The sequence below is a fragment of the Topomyia yanbarensis genome, chromosome 3 (assembly GCF_030247195.1).
Source record: "Topomyia yanbarensis strain Yona2022 chromosome 3, ASM3024719v1, whole genome shotgun sequence".
In the NCBI taxonomy this organism is placed as follows: domain Eukaryota; kingdom Metazoa; phylum Arthropoda; class Insecta; order Diptera; family Culicidae; genus Topomyia; species Topomyia yanbarensis.
This window is the reverse complement of record NC_080672.1, coordinates 159,705,862-159,727,184: the sequence shown is the minus strand read 5'-3', so window position 1 is coordinate 159,727,184 and position 21,323 is coordinate 159,705,862. Positions and strand designations below refer to the sequence as shown.

The window sequence follows — 21,323 nt, the reverse complement described above, 5'->3', positions numbered from 1 at the left end:
AAAAAATCGCAAAAAGTGTTTTTTTCACGCTGAAACCCTTACCCCTCCCTTAACACAAACTTTTGAGCAGACAACCATTAGATTGAGAAGACGAAGCAATGTAAGATGTGCCGTACACAAAAGTAATCGTGGCGTGTACTCTGAACGATCCATTTCGCAGGTTGGCCGACGTCTGTTCGGTTCGGTTGGCTGCTCTCGTTCGCGATCAGTACGCGGTCGGCATTGAAAAAGAACGGTTGGAAAGCGTATGCCTGAACGTTTTTTCTTCGATCTTCGTATTTGTGAGTTTGTTATCATCATAGTGTTTTGATTTGTGAAAAAAACTAGTTTGTGGTTTTAATTTGTTTATTTTGTTGCTTTGGGGATTTTTGGACCCAGCAATCTGGTTATCCCAGTTTGGTGTGAAGAATTACCATCATTTTGTTTGTCTTTTATGTGATTGTTCGTCAGTGCGAACCATGCCTATTTTATATATTGTCTAATATTAGTTTGATACGATGAGCATTGAAATTAATCAGGCGCTATAACCGAATTCTTTATTTGTGCTTACGAAGAAATGAATCACATGAACGCTTTGTTTTAACGTGGTAAACCTAATCTCCATCAGTGTACCTACTGGCTATGCTTAGGTCACAGCAGGAGCCAGATTATACTATCGGGTCAACCGTTGCGATACGTTTAAATCTCACATGCTTCGATTGCGCGGTGGTCTGACAAGTATCCGTTTTGCTCGTCGAAGCGTTCAAGGGCATTTTATTATATACACGAGCTATCTTTCGTTTTTTTTTGCAGTGCTGTCAATGAGGAGGATTTCACTGGTGGTGGCTGCAATTGCCATTGCGGTGACCAGAGCGCAATCACCTATCGACAAAATTTTTTTCCCTGAAAATGAAACCTCGATTCTGGATTTTGCAAACCGGGCCGGCATTGACGAAGTGATCACTCCAGACCCTTTTGGCGTGAGTTAACAGAGGTGCACTAGGACAAGTGAACAAGTGCTTTTTGTTACAGTATTCCACATTGATTGCAATTAATAACAGTTCACTGCATACATTTTAAATAGCTTGGAGCACGGTTACTATCGTGAACATGCTAACAATAACTCATTGATTTCTTTCTTTGTTACTGCTATTTATATTTTGCAAATTTGTAGCATCCACGAACAAAAAATCGCAAGGATAAATGTAGAAAAGTTCACTAATCCTGATGTGCTACTATTAAAAACTATAAATGTATGATAGTGTTTCTACTGGTTTTCATTAACTGCATTTTAGACAAGTTTTACGTTTTGTATCATTTCCGGTTATCATTTGTGGTATCTGCATAGCCCAACGCACCGACGCTCTCTCCAATGACGCTAATAACCGCTCAAGGTGACAGGTGTACCTGTGTGCCTTATTTCATGTGCAAACCAGAAGCCGAATTTGCTGAGCAGAATAAGTTCAACGAAATTGATGTAAAGTAAGTAACAAACAAGTTTTTCCTTAGTGTAAAGTCAAAATCTTGTTGCATATTAGCAGTTGGAATACATAACTGTTGCAAATCAAATTAATCTATTATACACATCAAGTCACTATGATTACACAATAAGTGCAATCAAAAATAAGCAATACAGGTTTAGTAGAAAACTGTACCTTAAGCTTTGAAACCCTTTTTCATGTATTTTAAGCTATTTTTAGTATAGAATAACAACCCTCAAAAAGGCAAGAGGTCTCAGAGGCCCGACTAGTTACAGATATCTAGCTTCAACGAACTTGTAATTTGAAATACAAATACTCTGGCGTTTTGTGCTTTCGATTCCCTTACTGATACAACGACAAAAAAGAAGCTTTTGTTTTAATTGAGTCTTTGGAGCGATGCTTCTTGAAGTCACAATTTTAGCACAGCTTTTTGAGGGTTAAAAAAACTTGATTTCTTCGATCTTCTATAGCAGTTAACCTCATTAAGGATTTATATATGTAGCGCACTTGGAGGATGATAATAGTCTAAATAGACTGTTATCATCCTCCTAGGGGAGCAATATTATAATATTATCTTTCTTCGGACAGAGGCTGTGTGGCATCCGGCGGGTTGAAGTATATCAGCCAAGAATTGATCCACTGGGTCCCTGCTCCCATATCGTAGGGGGGCGACAGAAAACAGGAATCCTCAAGTAGACGTGTTTCTCCGTGGCGAGAACTGAATGGCATGAATAAAAGTATGCCAATCGCGCACGTGGTGTCGTGGGTCTTTCCCTTGCTCGAATCTCTGACACAGTGGACGTTTGTTTCTTCGCAAATCGTGGGATTCAAATGATGGTCATGTCCCTAATACCTATCTCGGGCTTCACTGTAATCGATTAGAAACCAACGTGTTTGGTATCTTCTAGTTGCAGTACAGTAAGTGCTGATGATGAAATGTGTAGTGCTGTGATCGAGCATGGTTAGAGTGGCAAAAATTCACCTTTAGCATAAACGCACAGCAACTATGAGTCTATCCCGCCTTGTGCGAAAAACTTCCATAGCTTTGGTTCAAGAACCGTATTTTCATATAGGAAACTTCTATGTAAGAAAGCCACTTCAACAAAAATGGCATGGCAAATCCATTTGAAATGCCTCGTGCATGTATACTTGCGAATAGTGCTATTGACTCATGTCTTATATCCGACTTCACAACTCGCAATATTTGTGCTATCACAGTCAATATGACTGATGATAACATGAACAGGAAATACGTCTATTGTTCGGTATATTTATCGTATAATCATCATCACCTTCTGATGATTTCAAAAGGGTATCATACTGTGGCAGAAATGGGTTTCAACTTATAATCGGCAGTGATAGAGATGCCCACCACATAATTTGGGGCAGCTCAGAGATCATTTTGAGAGGCACCGAATTGATGTAAGACTTAAGTAGCACAACTCTGCATATACTTAATGTAGGAAATTGCCTAACATTTGCACGATCTGGCATAGAAGAGGTATTGGATGTTACGCTCTACTCTGACGGTATTACGCATGAGCTGACAAACTGGCGTACATAACGAGCTCAAACCTTCGTTGTCTGATCATAATCACCCTCTTGCGATTCTACTGTGTATTAATTCAATTTTGAATTGGTAGTTCATAATTGGATTTAATTGTGTGCACTTTTCTTGACGAAAATCTATAAACTGATTTAAGCCGAATTTGAATAACAATATCTCAATATCCCTTCGGAGGTAATGATATATCCGCTCATCGAATTGTCTTTTATTAAATTGGGAATGAAAAATACTTCCGTATTGTTTATGTTCTCTGTGTCGTTAGGTTACAAACTTAACTATGGCTTTCAAAAAGTCACGCAAAAGTTTATAAAACTACACCGAGCAAAATTTACATTGAATTTCCATAAAAATGTCTTATGACTTTCAGACATAAGGATTTTAAATGGATTTTATAAGTCTGGCTTATGATTTGGAGGAGAAATTTTCCAAATCCATCTCTTATTATTTTCATAAGACAGTCTTATGAAATTTATGAAAATGTCCGAATGAACGCCATAGGTGCCCATTTATGAAAATTGCTGACATTTATAAGTAGAAAACATAGTAGAGATAATGATTTCCATAAAACAGTCTTATGAAATTCATCACAATGTTCGAATGAATGCCATAAGTTTTTATTTATGGATATTATTGTGCATTTATATAAAAAATAAAACATAGCGAGCATTTTTAGTAGACAAAAAATCAACAATAAAAATCCACCTTGAGCGGATATTGGGTATTGCACCAACCGATATAACCCCACAAAATGAGCCGGATGAACTTCGTTTGACAATTCTCGGTAGTTTGAATGTAACAGATGGGCACCCGTTGCACTCGACTCATGCAACTGACAAAATAAACAAACCACCGAGAATTGTCAAACATGAACGTCATTCATCATGAGTTCATTCGTGTGGTCGTCTTGTAGAACTCAATTCGGGGCAAATGAACCGCCAAGTGTAGATCCCTTCACAAGATTGAAGAGAAAACTCTCATTAAATATTAAAATTTGTACATAATGAGCAACGCTTCGTCAATATTTCCTGGGAAACTGGGCTTAGACAACTAGGAAATTAGACTTGACAACTGAATAATAATGATTGTTACTTCTCAAATGATTTTGATAATTAAAAAATACGCGTCAGACACTAATTATATGCACAACTTTTTCCATTTCATATAATCGGATATCTTCTGATAAAATCATAACCATGTAAACTGATTTAATGCTCACAGTAATTTATTAAATAACATAAAAAATAATATATTTAAAATTTTGTTGCAATTTGACTAAAAATCTCACTTCTTTTGTTTCAAACAGTGTGGCGATTAGCTCCTGGTTGGTTATCCAGGCTAGTACTGAAATCATAAGAAACAATTATGAACTTTTCACAAAAGTGACGTTTATGAAAAACAAAATATAATTTTATAGAATCAATAACAGATCTCATATGAGTTTCATGAGAAAAACTTATGAAATTCTTAAACGCATATATTGGAGCGAAGTCATAAGAATGTTTTATGAAATACATTATTTGTACGTCTATGGAGTGCATGAATAAAGATAAATGAATTCATAAGCCTGCCTATGACATTCTAAAGCGTTCAATGGCATCATCAGAAGGCTGGTTCATATGCCGAGACTTATGAAATTCTCAGTTGCTTTTTCCTCAGTGTATATTTGTTTAAGACTCCTCTCGAATTTTTTTCTGGATCCCTGTGTGTTGATATATTCGCTCCTCGAGAAGTGTCCTCATTCCCTTGGGAGTGAAGAATACTTCCGTATTGTCTATGTTCTCTGTGTCGTTATTTTCCTTATCACTTATCTTGAGCCAGTCGCTACTGATTCCTGATACAATTCTCTAGTTTTAACCTAGGATAGGATCCGCCAGTTGGCTTTTATCTTCACCTCTTCTTGTGTTTTGTTAATCCCTGTTGAAAATGACATACCCCTCCCGAACAATGTTGCCAAAATATTAGTTTTGTTTCGGTTAAATCCAAAACTTTATTTATTAACCCATTCATGCCCATGTTGTTTGTGGACAACAACGTTTTTATACAGCTATAATTTTTGATTGAGGCAAGATTTCCTCACAACAACAAGTAAGGCTTATAAATGTGAATATTACCTTTCATTTGAGTACTAATAGTTACAAGGATCAGCTCTTGAACTGAAGTTATTGCAGTTAGTCTGATTGAATTCCAAAGGAGCAGTGCTGCCAGGGACAGTTTACGATGACGACGAAAAATTAATTTTTCATATATCTTCGTTATGTTGCAATATTATTGAAAACCGATAAAACTTATCAATTTAGAGTGCCTTTGGCTCCGTCTTCCACGCAAGTGGACTATTGTAAATATTCTAGGAGCATTGTATTGAGCATTGGAGGGTAAAAATTGAGCAGCTTCCAGCACTGCGAAGGAAGCACCTATCTTTATGAAAAATGACTTTTCGTGTTTCTTGACCCCATCGTTTTCAAGGAAAAATAGTTTTGAAATCCTACATGCACTAGAAAAAAGTTGGGCATGAAAGGGTTAAGATTAAAGTATTCTGTATAAACCAATTATCGTTAAACAAAGCGTAAAAGCCAACTATCAAAATTCTCTTTGAAGGAAAATTCCGGACAAACCGCTGCAGGCCGAACACAGTTCACGGCAGTTTATGAAAGAGAAAACTTTTCTCAGAATGCACTGTAAATTTCAGAATGATAAAGAAAATTACATTTACATTAAGTAAAATGTAAAAGTAAAATGATTGTTTTTTAGAACATTTTTTTTTGTTCCAGCTGGAGTTCCAAATAACTGTGCAAAATTTGGGGTTGATTGGTTATGACTTGGCGTATCGCATTGCGTGGGAATTGTTATGGCAAAACCGACTTTTTAACATTTTCAATTCGAGAGGCCACATTTTTTACTGCAACTAATTGATCAAAACTATAGCCCAATAATTTTGCAGAAAAAAGTATGGAATGATAATGTCTCTTAAAAAGTGACAGTTCGATTGAAATGGTAAAAATTATATTTTTTATTACACTCCCGGTGAACCATTGACTGCCAACTACACTTGAAGCTGAAAGTCGATTTTTCAAAAATTCTACCATGGTGTAACTTTTAATAATTGTAACGAGTACATATATGCCTATAGGTTGTCTGCAGCGTTGTATACAAATATTGTCTGCAATGTTGTATACAAATAGTCTTGGTATATTAAGTTTAGTTCATTAATGTTTATGTTGTGAAATGCATATTAAATAAGGAATGAATATTAAATAAATAAATTCAAGTTGAATTCAAAGATTTGGTCGACTATTAAGTCGACACAAATCTTCAATTGGGATTACCGCATCCTACGCTCCCATATAGGATAGGACTTGGCATATTATAAGCAAATGAGTTCCTAGCATTCGTCTACCAATGAGACTGCTACCGACGCACCCGCTGATACGATGAAGATTTGCTACCGATTGAGGCCACTGACCCTTACGCAATGTGCCGGGGGAAAGATTCTTTTTCGCTCTTTCATGTGGAAGGGAAGCGGCTTGGTATGATTAAAACTGTCCGTTAGAAAAAGATGACCCTTGCTGCAGTTTAGGATTTCGTGCATTTGAACACGATTTTGAAGAACTTCGCTAAGCAAGTTCCGGTACGAAGATTACCAAATGCCCGGTTAATCTGAGGATTCCAAATGCTAGATTTCTCACTTTGGTCTGACTAGTGGAAGAGGCAGGAGTTGTCCGTTTGTAAATTCGCGTCGTGGTGTGTTCAAAAAGGTAAAAAAATGACATGAAGATTCTTTAACAGTTTGCCAAAACGTCACGTTTCCTTTCCCAAACAGATAGATAGAATCCCATTCAGTGGCAGTCAGTGTAGGCAGTGTCGTGTGCGTATTTGTGAGTTTAAAGGTAAGCCTCGTGTTCTCATCCAAGGTGCATTGCTTATTTGTCGCGTCGTGTGCGATCTTAATTTTCTCGTAGATTCGCAACGGTCAAACGCCCAACACACCACACAATACCGCTAGTGACAGCTTCTGACCCCACCGTCAGCTCTCAAGGTTTCCCGGCGGTACACGTGGTCGGAAGAGGGTTGCTGACGTCATCAACGCGCCCTTGGCAGGGCAGACCAGCCGACACGCTACGATCGGCAACCAACATCATCTACGTTTTCGGCTGCGACCGGAATTTGCGACGTCCGTACCACGTCGAGCGAATCTGGGGTGACGACTTCGGCACAGGTTCCAGGAAGACAGACAGCAGAAAAACAGCTCCGTCGTCACCCGCAGTATGCAGTAAGCAGAACGTCTGAAAGGTCGTGAGTAAACCCAATGCACGTTTTCCGTTTGTGATTGTCCATGCGCATGTGACTTAAAACAGGGCCGCTACCCTTAAATTTGAAAGCGAGCCTTTAGAAGTACCGGCCGCTTGCATACAGCAGGCCGAGAAAAGCACACAAAAGAGAACACACGAGGCACGAAAATAGACGCCACAATGTGATCACAAACTATGTAGGTGATATAGAATGGGAAAGGGAAAGGAGAGAGGAGACTAGGCCTAGGATATGAATGGAAAAGCATGTGTTAGTGTAGGAACGAAAAATAAAAATTGTAAAAGCTCAAAATAAACTTTGTTAGAAGCAATACAAATGTGTCCCGGAATGAAGCTTTCTCCGTTTTTGATGCACCCAGAATGCATTAGATTTGCCTTGCGTGAAATAGTCCCGTCTTAGTTTATTGTGCTGGTTTTTTCATGTCGTCGGTTTTCGTTTAATTATTTTTTGTAGTTGCTGTTTACTGGAGAGGTTGACTCCGAGAACAACCGGGACAAATCCCAATTCTTTCATTTAGTTAATCTGTTGTGGGATTTGTACTTTGCCAGTGATGAGAAAACCCTTGGCAACGGACATTGTGTTTGAATGTACGGACATCCTGACTGCAGTTTAGGTCTTTAGGTCGAGTACATCAGACACGTTTTGAGTCAGCTAGCTCGCTTCCCTTCCCGTATTAGGGATAAATAGAACCTTCCCTTGAAAGGTCTCAGGCCGGGCAAACCTTCATCTGGTGGGTGGTCTCTCAATTAGAGAGTGGCGCTTAAATCACCCACTTAACAGCGGGGAGCGGTTCGGCTGGCCAGTTACATTGGCGCCCAACAATACCAGGCTTTTAGTTTCGTTGCAGCCAAGTTACATTGGCGCCCAACAATACAAGGCTTTTCTGTTTCGTTGAAACTTGTTACATTGTAGCTCAAATTAAATTTGAGGACTGACAAGACAAATCTTTTTGTATTTTTTTTCCGAGTCAATAGCACTTTCCACCCAAAAAAAATTTGATTTTCTTAAAATTTTCTGAGACGAACGCTACGGTTTCAAAACCTTCTATTCGGTTCCAAGAAAGGGAACATTTTTCAATCATACTTCCGGAATAAAACTCAAACATTTGCAACATTTTCGTTTATATTCATATATTTTTTCCTAACTTTGTCCTTATCTGTTATTTATTTATTTATTCACATATATATTTATTTATCTAGCAGTTTATATACATATTTACATTTATTCGTTAGTTTGTTGGTACATATAATTGCATGTTATTTATTATCTAATTGTGCCATATAAGACACTTAGCCTATTGGCAACTACTATTTAATTGGTACAAACACATCAATTCTCTACTTACTATAACATCTTATAACTATAAACATACACACAAAATGAACCGATTATTTCCACATGCGGAAGATCTTACACAGGAAGAGGTTGATTACGAATTGATGATCCGCAATCAACCACAAAATGTGTTCAATCTGGATTTGACTGGGAAGCAGAGACTGCTAAGGAATTTATTTAGGGCGGATAAAACTGAGGGTCGGAATTTTCGGTCGTTTTTGAATATTACCGATGAAGCTCTCCACATTGAGGGACGAATCGGAGACTTACGGAAAGCATTGGAGAGAAAAGTGGAGCCAAAATTGGAATCGAGAGTGTTACATTATTGGTACAGGGTAAAGAGATGCATAGCTTCTAATGAAGAAGAAAAAATGGTAAGAAGGAAATTAACGAGGAAGATTGAAAAAGTAATGCAGGAGTTCCAATTTGGTCCACCGTTGTCACCGTATAAAGAGCATATTAGCAGCATTATTCAAGGGGCCGAAGGAAACACGGACATGCAAGGTGAAAGTGGTACCCAGCTTACTCCAAATTCGTCGAAAGGGGCCATCCCCAAGCAACAGCAAAACTCGGATGAAACAGTCGTGGTATCCAGGGGGGAATGGGAGGAGATGAAGAAACAGTTAGCTGAATTGGTCGGACGTGTATCGAACAAAATCCAGGGGGACACGTCGCATATGTTTCTGACACCAGAAAGAACGACTGAGACCTCACGACGGGACGTTAGAGCAAAAGGTAACAAACAGCAGTCATCAACATCTCTACCATACCAAACAGTCAGCTTTTCGGGACGATACCGGGACACAGACTCGAGCGATGATGAAAGTCAAAGCTCACGCGGATACAAAAGCGGGTTCAGAAACACTCAAGAGGACGAGTTGGACAGTACAGAAGAATCAAACGTCAGTTGCGGACGATACCCAACACCCAGATATTCCAGCAGACGAGCACAAGTTGGAAGAAGACCATACTACCACCGAGGACAACTTGAGGGCTATGGGCGAGTCGAAAAGTGGAAAGTACGCTTCACCGGGGAATCGAGGTCAATGCCAGTTGAGAACTTCTTGTACAAGACCAAGAAACTCGCTGAACGAGAGGGAGTATCGCAGCAGATTTTATTGAGAGACATCCACATCCTGCTGGAAGGAGCCGCGTCGGATTGGTTTTTCACCTACGTAGACGATTTTGTCTCTTGGGAGGTGTTCGAAACCAATATCATATATCGGTTTGGAAATCCCAACAAAGACCAAGGGATACGGTCAAAAATTCAGGAACGGAAGCAACAAAGAGGAGAACCATTCATTGCTTTCGTTACCGAGATTGAAAAGCTTAACCGTATGTTGTCCCAACCACTTTCTAAAAGAAGAAAGTTTGAAGTGATTTGGGATAACATGCGTCAGCATTATCGATCAAAAATCTCGATAGTGGAGGTGAACGATCTCCAACACTTGATCTGCTTGAACTATCGCATCGATGCAGCAGATCTCCACTTGCAACAACAACCCATGGATGGACCAGCCCGCCGCTCAATTAATCAAATCGAAGCAGAAGAGAGCGACTACGGTAGCGACCGGTCAGCATCGGTGAACGCGATCAGGGGACGATCAAACAACGATAGGTCATCAACGATCACGAGACCAAATAGCAGACAGCAATCGAATGATACACAACAAGCTAGTCGAACGATGCAGGGCCAACCAATGCTGAAATGCTGGAACTGTCAAGGAGAAGGTCACGGATGGAGACAATGTACCAAACCGAAAATAGTTTTTTGTTATGGCTGTGGAAATCTTGGGAGGACAACTCGGACTTGCGAACGGTGTTCGAGATCTGGAGGGCTTAGAACTGGTCAAGATGCGCAGGGAAACGAGTAGGGGGATGTGAAACTGGGAATCTGAGCATCCCAACTGGTAAGGAGATTCCCAAACAAATGCACCGAAAACTGAATTATGACCCCTTATCACAGATTTACCACATTAAAATTTCGGTGGGCAAGTGCCCCCACATAAAAGTGAATATTTTTGAGTCAGAATTTGAGGCATTGTTAGACTCAGGGGCGGGAATTTGTGTTATGAATTCGTTCGACGTGGTGGATAAATATGGGTTAAAATTACAACCTGCCTCGATTCGAGTATCAACAGCAGATGGTACCAATTATAAATGTCTCGGTTGCCTAAACATTCCTTATACATACAAGAACGTCACTAAGGTAATTCCGACGATTGTAGTACCCGAAATTTCTAGGGAGTTAATTCTAGGTGCGGATTTCTGGGAAGCTTTCAAAATCAAGCCTATGATTGATTTGGGAAAGGGGCCCGAGGAAATTCAAACGGTAAAAGAACAAAAATGTGAGCTTCTTTGTTTCACCATAGAGCCATCTGGTGTTCCAGCAATCGCAGAAGAGTCGGAAGATGACGATACTCTAGACATTCCAGTCTACGAAGGTCCAACGGAGTTGACACCGGATCCCGAGGCAATCGAAACTGAACATCCATTAACGGCAGAACAACGCAAGCAACTTACAGAAGTGATCAAGTCGTTCGAGCTAACAGGTGCTGGAAAGTTAGGGAGAACGCACCTCATGCAACATGAGATCACGTTGAAGGAGGGAGCAATTCCGCGGAATCCACCCAGGTACAAATGCTCACCGTACATACAAGAAGCCATTAACGCAGAAGTGGAGCGCTTTAAGAAGCTTGACGCGATCGAAGAGTGTTACTCCGAATGGACAAACCCTCTCGTACCTGTTCTCAAGAAAAACGGAAAAGTGCGAGTATGCTTAGATTCGAGAAAGATTAATAAGTTAACTATTAAAGATTCCTACCCAATGAGAAATATGCAGGACATATTTCGTCGATTGGGTAAAGCCAAATTTTTCTCGGTGATTGATCTCAAAGACGCCTACTTTCAGATACCACTGAAAGAGGAAAGTCGGAATTTGACAGCATTTCGCACAGCAGAGGGTATTTTTCGCTTTAAGGTTCTACCGTTCGGCCTAATGAATGCTCCATTCACCATGTCGCGGTTGATGGCAAAGGCGATCGGCTTTGACCTAGAGCCGAAAGTTTTTGTTTACCTGGACGACATTGTGATTGCAGCGGAAACGTTCGAGGAGCACCTTAGTCTATTGAAGATAGTGGCAGAGAGACTTCGGAAGGCAGAACTAACGATCTCGTTGGACAAGTCTCAATTTTGCCGGAAACAGGTCATGTATTTAGGGTACCTGCTAAACGAGAACGGAGTGACTATAGATAACTCTCGCATCCAGCCGATTTTGGATTATGCTCGACCAAAAACACAGCAAGACATCCGGAGATTGATGGGCTTAGCAGGGTTCTATCAGCGATTCATCCGAGACTACAGTAGGATCACGGCCCCGATCACCGATCTATTGTCGAAAGAGCACAAACGATTCTCGTGGACAAAAGAAGCAGAAGAAGGCTTTAATGAGCTGAAGTCCGTGTTAACATCGGCGCCAATCCTGGGCAACCCGGACTTCACGAAACCATTCACTATCGAGTCGGATGCATCCGACCGAGCGGTAGGTGCAGCACTCGTACAAGAACAGGATGGTGAGACACGGATTATCAGCTATTTTAGCAAAAAGCTTAATCGGACGCAGCGCAGATACGCTGCAGTCGAAAAAGAGTGCTTGGGCGTCTTATCAGCCATTCAGCACTTTCGCCATTACGTGGAGGGGACAAAATTTCGAGTCGTTACTGATGCCCGAAGTCTACTATGGCTATTCAACGTAGGAACAGAGACGGGAAATGCAAAGTTACTTCGGTGGGCTCTTCGTATCCAGGCGTACGACTTCGATCTCGAGTACCGGAAGGGAAAAAGCAACATTCTTGCCGATTGCTTATCACGTTCTATAGAAGTTGAGTCCATTATGGTTCTACAACCGGATCCGGAATACGAGAAATTGTTGGAGAAGATTAGAGATAACCCCGCAAAGCACAGTGATATGCGAGTGGTCGATGGGAAAGTCTTCCGATATGTGCGAACAGAAAACCGACAGAGCGACCCGCGGTTCACGTGGAAATACTATCCTCCAAAAGATAAGCGAGAAGAAATTGTCAAGAAGGAACACGATAAGGCACACTTTGGCTTCGAAAAAACTTTGGCAGCCGTGAAGAAGCACTTCCACTGGCCCAAGATGAACGAGGAAGTACGCAAGTTCTGCAGGGAATGTCTGAGGTGTCAGGTGAGCAAATCGGGAAACGTAAACGTCACTCCTCCGATAGGAAGCCAAAAACCCGTCGAGTATCCGTGGCAATTCGTAACTCTCGACTATATTGGTCCACTACCACCCTCGGGAAGGAATCGCAATACTTGTCTGCTTGTTGCCACCGACGTGTTTAGTAAATTTGTGCTAGTCCAACCGTTCCGAGAGGCAAAGGCGAATTCATTGGTAGAATTCGTAGAGAATATGATCTTCCGATTATTTGGAGTCCCGGAAATCATCCTGACTGACAACGGGTCTCAGTTCGTGTCCAAAGCGTTCAAAAACTTATTAGAAACCTACCACGTGTCGCACTGGTTAACACCAGCCTACCACCCACAGGTCAATAACACCGAAAGAGTGAATCGAGTGATTACCACGACCATCCGAGCAACGCTGAAGAAGGATCACAGCCATTGGGCAGACGACATCCAAGAGATCGCGAATGCGATAAGAAACGCAGTGCATGACTCCACCAAGTACAATCCGTACTTCGTCGTGTTTGGTCGGAACAAAATTTCCGACGGCAGAGAGTACAGCTGGGTACGGGACAGCTACCAGCCGAGCGAAAAAGACAGCAATGCGGTGGCCGATAGGAGAAAAAAGTTGTTCGAGGAGATTAGGGGCAACCTAACGGCAGCTTATAAGCGGCATGCCAAGACCTACAACCTTCGGTCCAATGCTCAGTGTGCTACATACGGTGTCGGGGAGAAGGTACTGAAACAGACCTTTGACCTTTCTGACAAAGGGAAAGGGTTCTGTAAGAAGCTAGCTCCGAAGTACGAACCCGCAGTGGTTCGTAAAATCCTTGGTTCCAACACCTACGAACTGGAAGATCTGTCGGGAAAGCGATTTGGAGTCTACTTTGCCAATAGGCTGAAGAAGATGCCTTCTTCTCGTCTAAGCCATTGAGTGGAACGAATTCAAGCTATGAACCTCCGTAAGGAGTGACCACAGATTACGACGAGCAAGAAAACACCTTCGAGGGTCATTACGGACAAACTTGAACTCGTACAGGAAAGTCCGTTGATGGACCTGCTACTGAGTGCACCAAGTTTGATCCTAAACTGAATTAGTTTGCCAGCTATGAATAAGCTTCTTGAAAGTGGCGAAGAGTTGAACTCACGAAAACACCATGAATGGGCCGAACTTTGTTAGAGTCAACGACACAATAAGACCAAACGACAAAGTAACCGCGAATACGCGAGTATTTATTCCATATTCAATGGAAATTGTACATAAATTGTAAATAGTAGTTTAGTTTGTTAGTTATACATAAATTCCTAACCCTTATCTTAGTATTAGTACTTAATCTATGTTAGTGCTTAGTCCTACACAGAACACTCACGGTTTTCCATCGTTGGTCGAAACCCATTCAAAGTGCATCCTTCCTTCCTTATGAGGGGATATTTGCCAACGAAAACCCTTAATGATTTGCATACGTCCTTCCTTCTGAATGGGTGGTTGCAGGATAAATCCTTTGTTTGTTTCACTATTTTTTCGTTGTGGGTTTTTGGTTTTTTCATTATCGTCTTCCTATTTATTAAAAAATTAGAATTAGATTTGTATATAAAATATTTACCTTATTATATTTCTCTTCTATTGCGCGATATTCCTTGATAGCAGCTTATTCTGATGAAGTGGACGACAGTTGATTTCTCGCTTTTCTTCCAGTTTTCCTTTTCCAGCCATCCAGCATCCCGTCCGCGTTCCTTATAACCATGCATCCCATTTTCAGTTAGTCCTTGATGGCAAATCTGACGCCGTTTTTTTTAGAATCCTCCAATCCATTTAGTTTCTCCACATTTTCATACAGTTTTTCCTTTTCATTTCCCTTTTAGTTTTTCCTTCTTCATCGATCCAATCCGTATGTCCTTGAAAATTTCCAGCTCCTACTTCAGTTAGTTTCATCTCATGGCAAATCTCTTCCTAAGTTTTTATACGCGTCGATTTTTTTCCATCTTCCTTTCGTCCACCTTCATCCATTCAATCCGTATCTCCTTCTAAATTTCCAGCTCCGACTTCAAGTATTATCATCCCAGGGCAAATCTTTTCCTAAGTTTTTAAACGTTTCGGTTTCTTTTTCATTTTTCCTTTGTCCTCTTCCATCCATCCAATCCGTATCTCCTTTTGAATTTCCAGCTTCTTCCTCAATTAATTCCATCCCATGGCAAATCTGTTCCCAAGTTTTTATTCGTTCCGATTTTTTCTCTTTTCCTTTGTCCTCTTTCCATCCAATTTCCCAGTCCTTCAGCTAGCGCAGCACTCTTCTTCCATCAGCGGTTGATCAAGAAACCTGAAAAAAAGAAGAAAACTAACCTTTACACCTGATAGGTGGAACGAACACAATTTCACTCTCCTCGTATAAAACCAGCCATAGTGCACTTCTCCATTTCACGTCCATAATGTCCAGCATTCTCACTCGATTTCGACGGTTATCCAAATATTTTCCACTAGAAAGTTTCACTTTTCCACCAACCGATTTTTTTTTTCTTATCGCACACGCGATCGCGATTTTCCCATTTGACGTTTGGGGTATAAGGTGCAGTTGAACTGGTATGTGTGATAGACTGGTAAAGCTCGTTGTCGGAGTTCGTTCTAGAGATGGATTCTGACGCGTGCAGAGTGCAAGGGGTGTCTGAATGAGTTTGTGTTTTGTGTAATTATTTTTCTTGGAGAATTTTGTTGTCGGATTTATTCCGGTGTTTAAAAATTCTCTTAAGAAGTACAATTTTTGTTCCAAGGTCGCAATGAACGTATATCGCGGAGATGTTTCTCTGTGGCAGTGAATTGCGAATAGGAACGGGCTTATTTTGTGGGAAAATTTGGGTCCTGTATATCTCGCTACGTGCTGGGGGAGGACACCAAACTGGACCTGCTAGTTTTGGTTTTTCACATAGGTGAATTATTTCGTGAGTATTGTTTTCGTGAATCGGTACGTCCAGGTGTAGAAGACAATACTCCAGTTAAATGTTTCGTGAGCTTGCTCGAAGTTTGTCGACAACTTCGAGTTGAAGCCATTTTAATGTTGTATGTTTTGAATGTGGGCATAATAGGGATGAATGAATGAGTAGAGTGAATGAGTTTATCTGTTACCAAAACTGATTCGTCTTAAATTTTCCTTTGTAGTTCTTTGCTTCTAATGTCTTTTTATGCAAGTGTAATATAATATGTTATAGTTGGCTTTAAGTCGTATATTAGAAAATTGCGAGTAAATTTTTGCTGGAGACTGGAGACGAAAGTTGATGATAGTCAGTGGCAGACTTTGTCTGTGATGGATGATGATCTGTAAATAGATAATGAGCCAACTTCAGTTGGTGATGACCATATATGACCCCGAAGATTGAAACAATTTTTGAGATACGATTTGTTTGCCTACGAAAATTTGATTGGTTATTTGATGATTATTCCAATGCCAATCAAATTTTCGTAAATTTAGTGGGGAATGATGTAACGAGTACATATATGCCTATAGGTTGTCTGCAGCGTTGTATACAAATATTGTCTGCAATGTTGTATACAAATAGTCTTGGTATATTAAGTTTAGTTCATTAATGTTTATGTTGTGAAATGCATATTAAATAAGGAATGAATATTAAATAAATAAATTCAAGTTGAATTCAAAGATTTGGTCGACTATTAAGTCGACACAAATCTTCAATTGGGATTACCGCATCCTACGCTCCCATATAGGATAGGACTTGGCATAATATAAGCAAATGAGTTCCTAGCATTCGTCTACCAATGAGACTGCTACCGACGCACCCGCTGATACGATGAAGATTTGCTACCGATTGAGGCCACTGACCCTTACGCAATGTGCCGGGGGAAAGATTCTTTTTCGCTCTTTCATGTGGAAGGGAAGCGGCTTGGTATGATTAAAACTGTCCGTTAGAAAAAGATGACCCTTGCTGCAGTTTAGGATTTCGTGCATTTGAACACGATTTTGAAGAACTTCGCTAAGCAAGCTCCGGTACGAAGATTACCAAATGCCCGGTTAATCTGAGGATTCCAAATGCTAGATTTCTCACTTTGGTCTGACTAGTGGAAGAGGCAGGAGCTGTCCGTTTGTAAATTCGCGTCGTGGTGTGTTCAAAAAGGTAGAAAAATGACATGAAGATTCTTTAACAGTTTGCCAAAACGTCACGTTTCCTTTCCCAAACAGATAGATAGAATCCCATTCAGTGGCAGTCAGTGTAGGCAGTGTCGTGTGCGTATTTGTGAGTTTAAAGGTAAGCCTCGTGTTCTCATCCAAGGTGCATTGCTTATTTGTCGCGTCGTGTGCGATCTTAATTTTCTCGTAGATTCGCAACGGTCAAACGCCCAACACACCACACAATACCGCTAGTGACAGCTTCTGACCCCACCGTCAGCTCTCAAGGTTGCCCGTCGGTACACGTGGTCGGAAGAGGGTTGCTGACGTCATCAACGCGCCCTTGGCAGGGCAGACCAGCCGACACGCTACGATCGGCAACCAACATCATCTACGTTTTCGGCTGCGACCGGAATTTGCGACGTCCGTACCACGTCGAGCGAATCTGGGGTGACGACTTCGGCACAGGTTCCAGGAAGACAGACAGCAGAAAAACAGCTCCGTCGTCACCCGCAGTATGCAGTAAGCAGAACGTCTGAAAGGTCGTGAGTAAACGCAATGCACGTTTTCCGTTTGTGATTGTCCATGCGCATGTGACTTAAAACAGGGCCGCTACCCTTAAATTTGAAAGCGAGCCTTTAGAAGTACCGGCCGCTTGCATACAGCAGGCCGAGAAAAGCACACAAAAGAGAACACACGAGGCACGAAAATAGACGCCACAATGTGATCACAAACTATGTAGGTGATATAGAATGGGAAAGGGAAAGGAGAGAGGAGACTAGGCCTAGGATATGAATGGAAAAGCATGTGTTAGTGTAGGAACGAAAAATAAAAATTGTAAAAGCTCAAAATAAACTTTGTTAGAAGCAATACAAATGTGTCCCGGAATGAAGCTTTCTCCGTTTTTGATGCACCCAGAATGCATTAGATTTGCCTTGCGTGAAATAGTCCCGTCTTAGTTTATTGTGCTGGTTTTTTCATGTCGTCGGTTTTCGTTTAATTATTTTTTGTAGTTGCTGTTTACTGGAGAGGTTGACTCCGAGAACAACCGGGACAAATCCCAATTCTTTCATTTAGTTAATCTGTTGTGGGATTTGTACTTTGCCAGTGATGAGAAAACCCTTGGCAACGGACATTGTGTTTGAATGTACGGACATCCTGACTGCAGTTTAGGTCTTTAGGTCGAGTACATCAGACACGTTTTGAGTCAGCTAGCTCGCTTCCCTTCCCGTATTAGGGATAAATAGAACCTTCCCTTGAAAGGTCTCAGGCCGGGCAAACCTTCATCTGGTGGGTGGTCTCTCAATTAGAGAGTGGCGCTTAAATCACCCACTTAACAGCGGGGAGCGGTTCGGCTGGCCAGTTACATAATCAGGGTGTGAATATTAGAAAGTAGGTACTTTTGTGAATATTGTAAAGTGCTTATAAAAATTATTAATCAACGGAGTTGTAACCTTCGCTTAAACATGTAGTTTTTCCAACGCTTGCGGTGAACGTGAATACCCGATCAGAAGAGCATAACAAAACAATAACTCTATTATAACTGTGGTTGATATTTATAACAACTGGAGTTATATTCAGATAACGGAATTGAAAGCGGATTGCTGACAGTTTTCTATACTATCAATATTATAACATGATCTATTATGAGACCATCAATTTATGAATTGATCGTTTGTTACTAGGTCACTATATACTTTTGGAAAAAAAATATCTCATTCAGCTTTAACTTTGATAAAATCATATTAAATTTTGTTACAATTTTGTTATAATTAGCCAGGTTTTTGTTTTATTTTATGTTATTTTAACAACTAATCAGCCGGATTTATAACAGGTTCTATTTCAAAATATTTTTGAAATAAATAACTCCAGGTGTTATAAATCAGTTATGCCCTTCTGATCGGGTGGTAGAACTCCTACCAAAAGTTAATATTTTTTCTAGACTCCTTGTACAATTTTCCATATTGCCATATTCTAGAGTAAACAGAACCGGAGATATAATCAAAAAAAATCAATTGGCAATTTGTCAAAACGGCGGGTGCTCCCATTGCCCGAGGGGTGGTTCGATTGACACAAAAATTTGGTTTTGTATATATTGGCCCTAGATGAACTATTCCTCAAAATTTGGTTCAAATCCGTGAAGGTCGCTTTCAAGTATACATCTTTTTTTTATCATTTCGCGTGGAATGACCCAAATTAAAAATAAACAAATTAAGACTTTACGAAACGGAAAAAAATCACGACAAATCTGTATTCCATGACGATTTTATTGCTAAAAACTAACGTTTGTTTTCATTCCATAAGTTTTAGATGGTAGTAATGAATATTTATCAATCGTCAGAGCATCAATCGGTTTCTGCTTAATAACTTTTTCCAGATCGTTTCGTGGTCTTCGAGACTTTCACACTCAATTTGATTCGGCTATTTCTCAACAGCCATGTAGTCAGTAAATTAGAAAATGATTTCTCAGTAAAGTAAGATTTGTTTACTGATTTTCAGTGAAATATTTTTCGAGTCTCAGCTATGAAACATCACTTTTACTGAGATCCCAGCAAAAAATTGTTTACTGAGATCTCAGCTGTTAAGATTTCGGCAAAAGATGCGAAAAAACTGAGATTCGGCAGAAAAATTAAGTGTGTTGTTTCTTTATTAAATTTTCTATGAAAACCACATATCGGTTTATTTTTAGGAGGCAATGGGCGATTCCTGTAGGAATTGTTTTGTGAAAGCCAACTTCCTCATACGAAATCCCATGTAAACTTGAAACCGTTGGCGCAAAAATATAATTTCACCGATCGAGCTGAGAATTTGCACAGTTGTTTTAGAACCCGAAAGGTTTCCAAAAAGTTGCTCGGAATAGGAATCTAATTTTTGTCCCACCCTAATGCACAAGCTTTATTGTTCTGCATTGATTTCTAATTTCCAAATTTTTTTTTCTTTAGTTACAATCCTGAAAGTTGTCAGGATGTTCTGGATGTATGTTGTCGAGCTGAAGATTCGCTGGTTGTGCCAATGAACAATACTCCGGGTGTAGTTCCGACCAGTAAGCCAAGAGGATGTGGTTTAAGGAATATTGGAGGCATCGACTTCACTCTTACTGGAAATTTCGTAAGTTTTGATTGATGATTACAGGCTACTTTCGCTAATCTATCTTTTGATTTTTAATACAGAATAATGAAGCTGGTTTTGGAGAGTTCCCATGGACGGTTGCTATCGTGAAGACGACGGATGGCTCAAGTCATTGTGGCGGATCTCTGATCCATCCAAATTTAGTTCTAACGGGTGCACATTGCGTTCAGGGACAACGGAGAGGTGAATTAAAAATTCGCGCTGGAGAATGGGATACGCAGACAACGAAAGAGCGGCTACCGTTCCAAGAACGGTTGGTGACTCGAATTAACAGTCATCCTGACTTCAATCCACGTTCATTGGCATTTGATATCGCTATTTTGGAACTTGAGAGCCCAGTGACCTTAGCTGACCATATTAATGTGGTGTGTTTACCTCCGAACAACTACGACACAAGGCGGTCCGACTGTTTCGCTAGCGGATGGGGAAAGAACCAGTTTGGAAAGGCTGGGCGATACAGTGTCATTATGAAGAAGGTTCCACTCCCACTTCTAGAGTCATCCACTTGTGAACGACAGTTGCAAGGTACTCGCCTTACAAGTCGGTTCCGGCTACATCAGACCTTCATTTGCGCCGGTGGAGAGAGAGGAGTTGATACATGTGAGGGCGATGGTGGCGCTCCTCTTGTATGTCCTATAGGATCCGCCAACGACAACCGATATGCTCAAGTAGGTACAGTGGCCTGGGGTATCGGGTGTCATGACAACATTCCTGCCGTTTACACCAACGTTATGAGATTTAGATCATGGATCGATAATATCGTCAGAACTTTAGGATATGATGTTACTGTTTACGATTCTAATCTGTCGCAGTTTTCGCAATTGTTTGGATGAATGTTCCTGAATAGAATTCAATTACAGAGTATGATGAAAGAAACTATATATAAACATATTTAAACGCATTTGTTATACCGAAATAAACTACTAACTATTACCTTATCTAACACTTTACACAACCTCTTCAAATTTTTGTGAGGGTTATTCCTAATCCAAAGATGCAAGTTTTCGACAGGTTTGAACTTGAAAGAGGAACAAATCTCAAATCATGCTCTACCATGTGAAAACTGCAGTTGTTAGTTGCATAATTCATTCAAACAGATAAACTGCTCAATCATTTTTCACTCACCCTCACTTAGCTCATCTATGAGACATTTCTGATCGGCAGATTATTTCTTGGCGACGTCCGACAAAATCGTAAATTCGATCCAGC

The 21,323-nt window shown here is 40.5% G+C and overlaps 1 protein-coding gene across 2 annotated transcripts; it reads left to right on the top strand.

The window, feature by feature from the left end:
• The first annotated feature begins 144 nt into the window (after window positions 1-144).
• Window positions 145-21,052, top strand: LOC131689879 (phenoloxidase-activating factor 2-like). Of its 2 annotated transcripts, none has more exons than XM_058975232.1 (5): window positions 145-281; window positions 793-959; window positions 1,328-1,461; window positions 19,928-20,093; window positions 20,156-21,052. In XM_058975232.1, exons 1-5 carry the CDS (start codon window positions 248-250, stop codon window positions 20,945-20,947), a joined length of 1,293 nt encoding a protein of 430 aa, XP_058831215.1. In that variant the 5' UTR covers window positions 145-247; the 3' UTR covers window positions 20,948-21,052. The 2 variants fall into 2 exon arrangements, with proteins under 2 accessions (XP_058831215.1, XP_058831216.1); XM_058975233.1 differs by lacking the exon at window positions 145-281 and adding an exon at window positions 581-717.
• The last annotated feature ends 271 nt before the right edge of the window (window positions 21,053-21,323 follow it).

Excerpts from the sequence above, each read along its gene's own strand:
- LOC131689879 (XM_058975232.1), top strand. The coding sequence starts at position 248 with ATGCCTGAACGTTTTTTCTTCGATCTTCGTATTT. Across the intron at positions 282-792 it reads TTTCTTCGATCTTCGTATTT|TGCTGTCAATGAGGAGGATT; the intron begins GTGAGTTTGTTA and ends TTTTTTTTGCAG. Across the intron at positions 20,094-20,155 it reads TCACTCTTACTGGAAATTTC|AATAATGAAGCTGGTTTTGG; the intron begins GTAAGTTTTGAT and ends TTTTTAATACAG.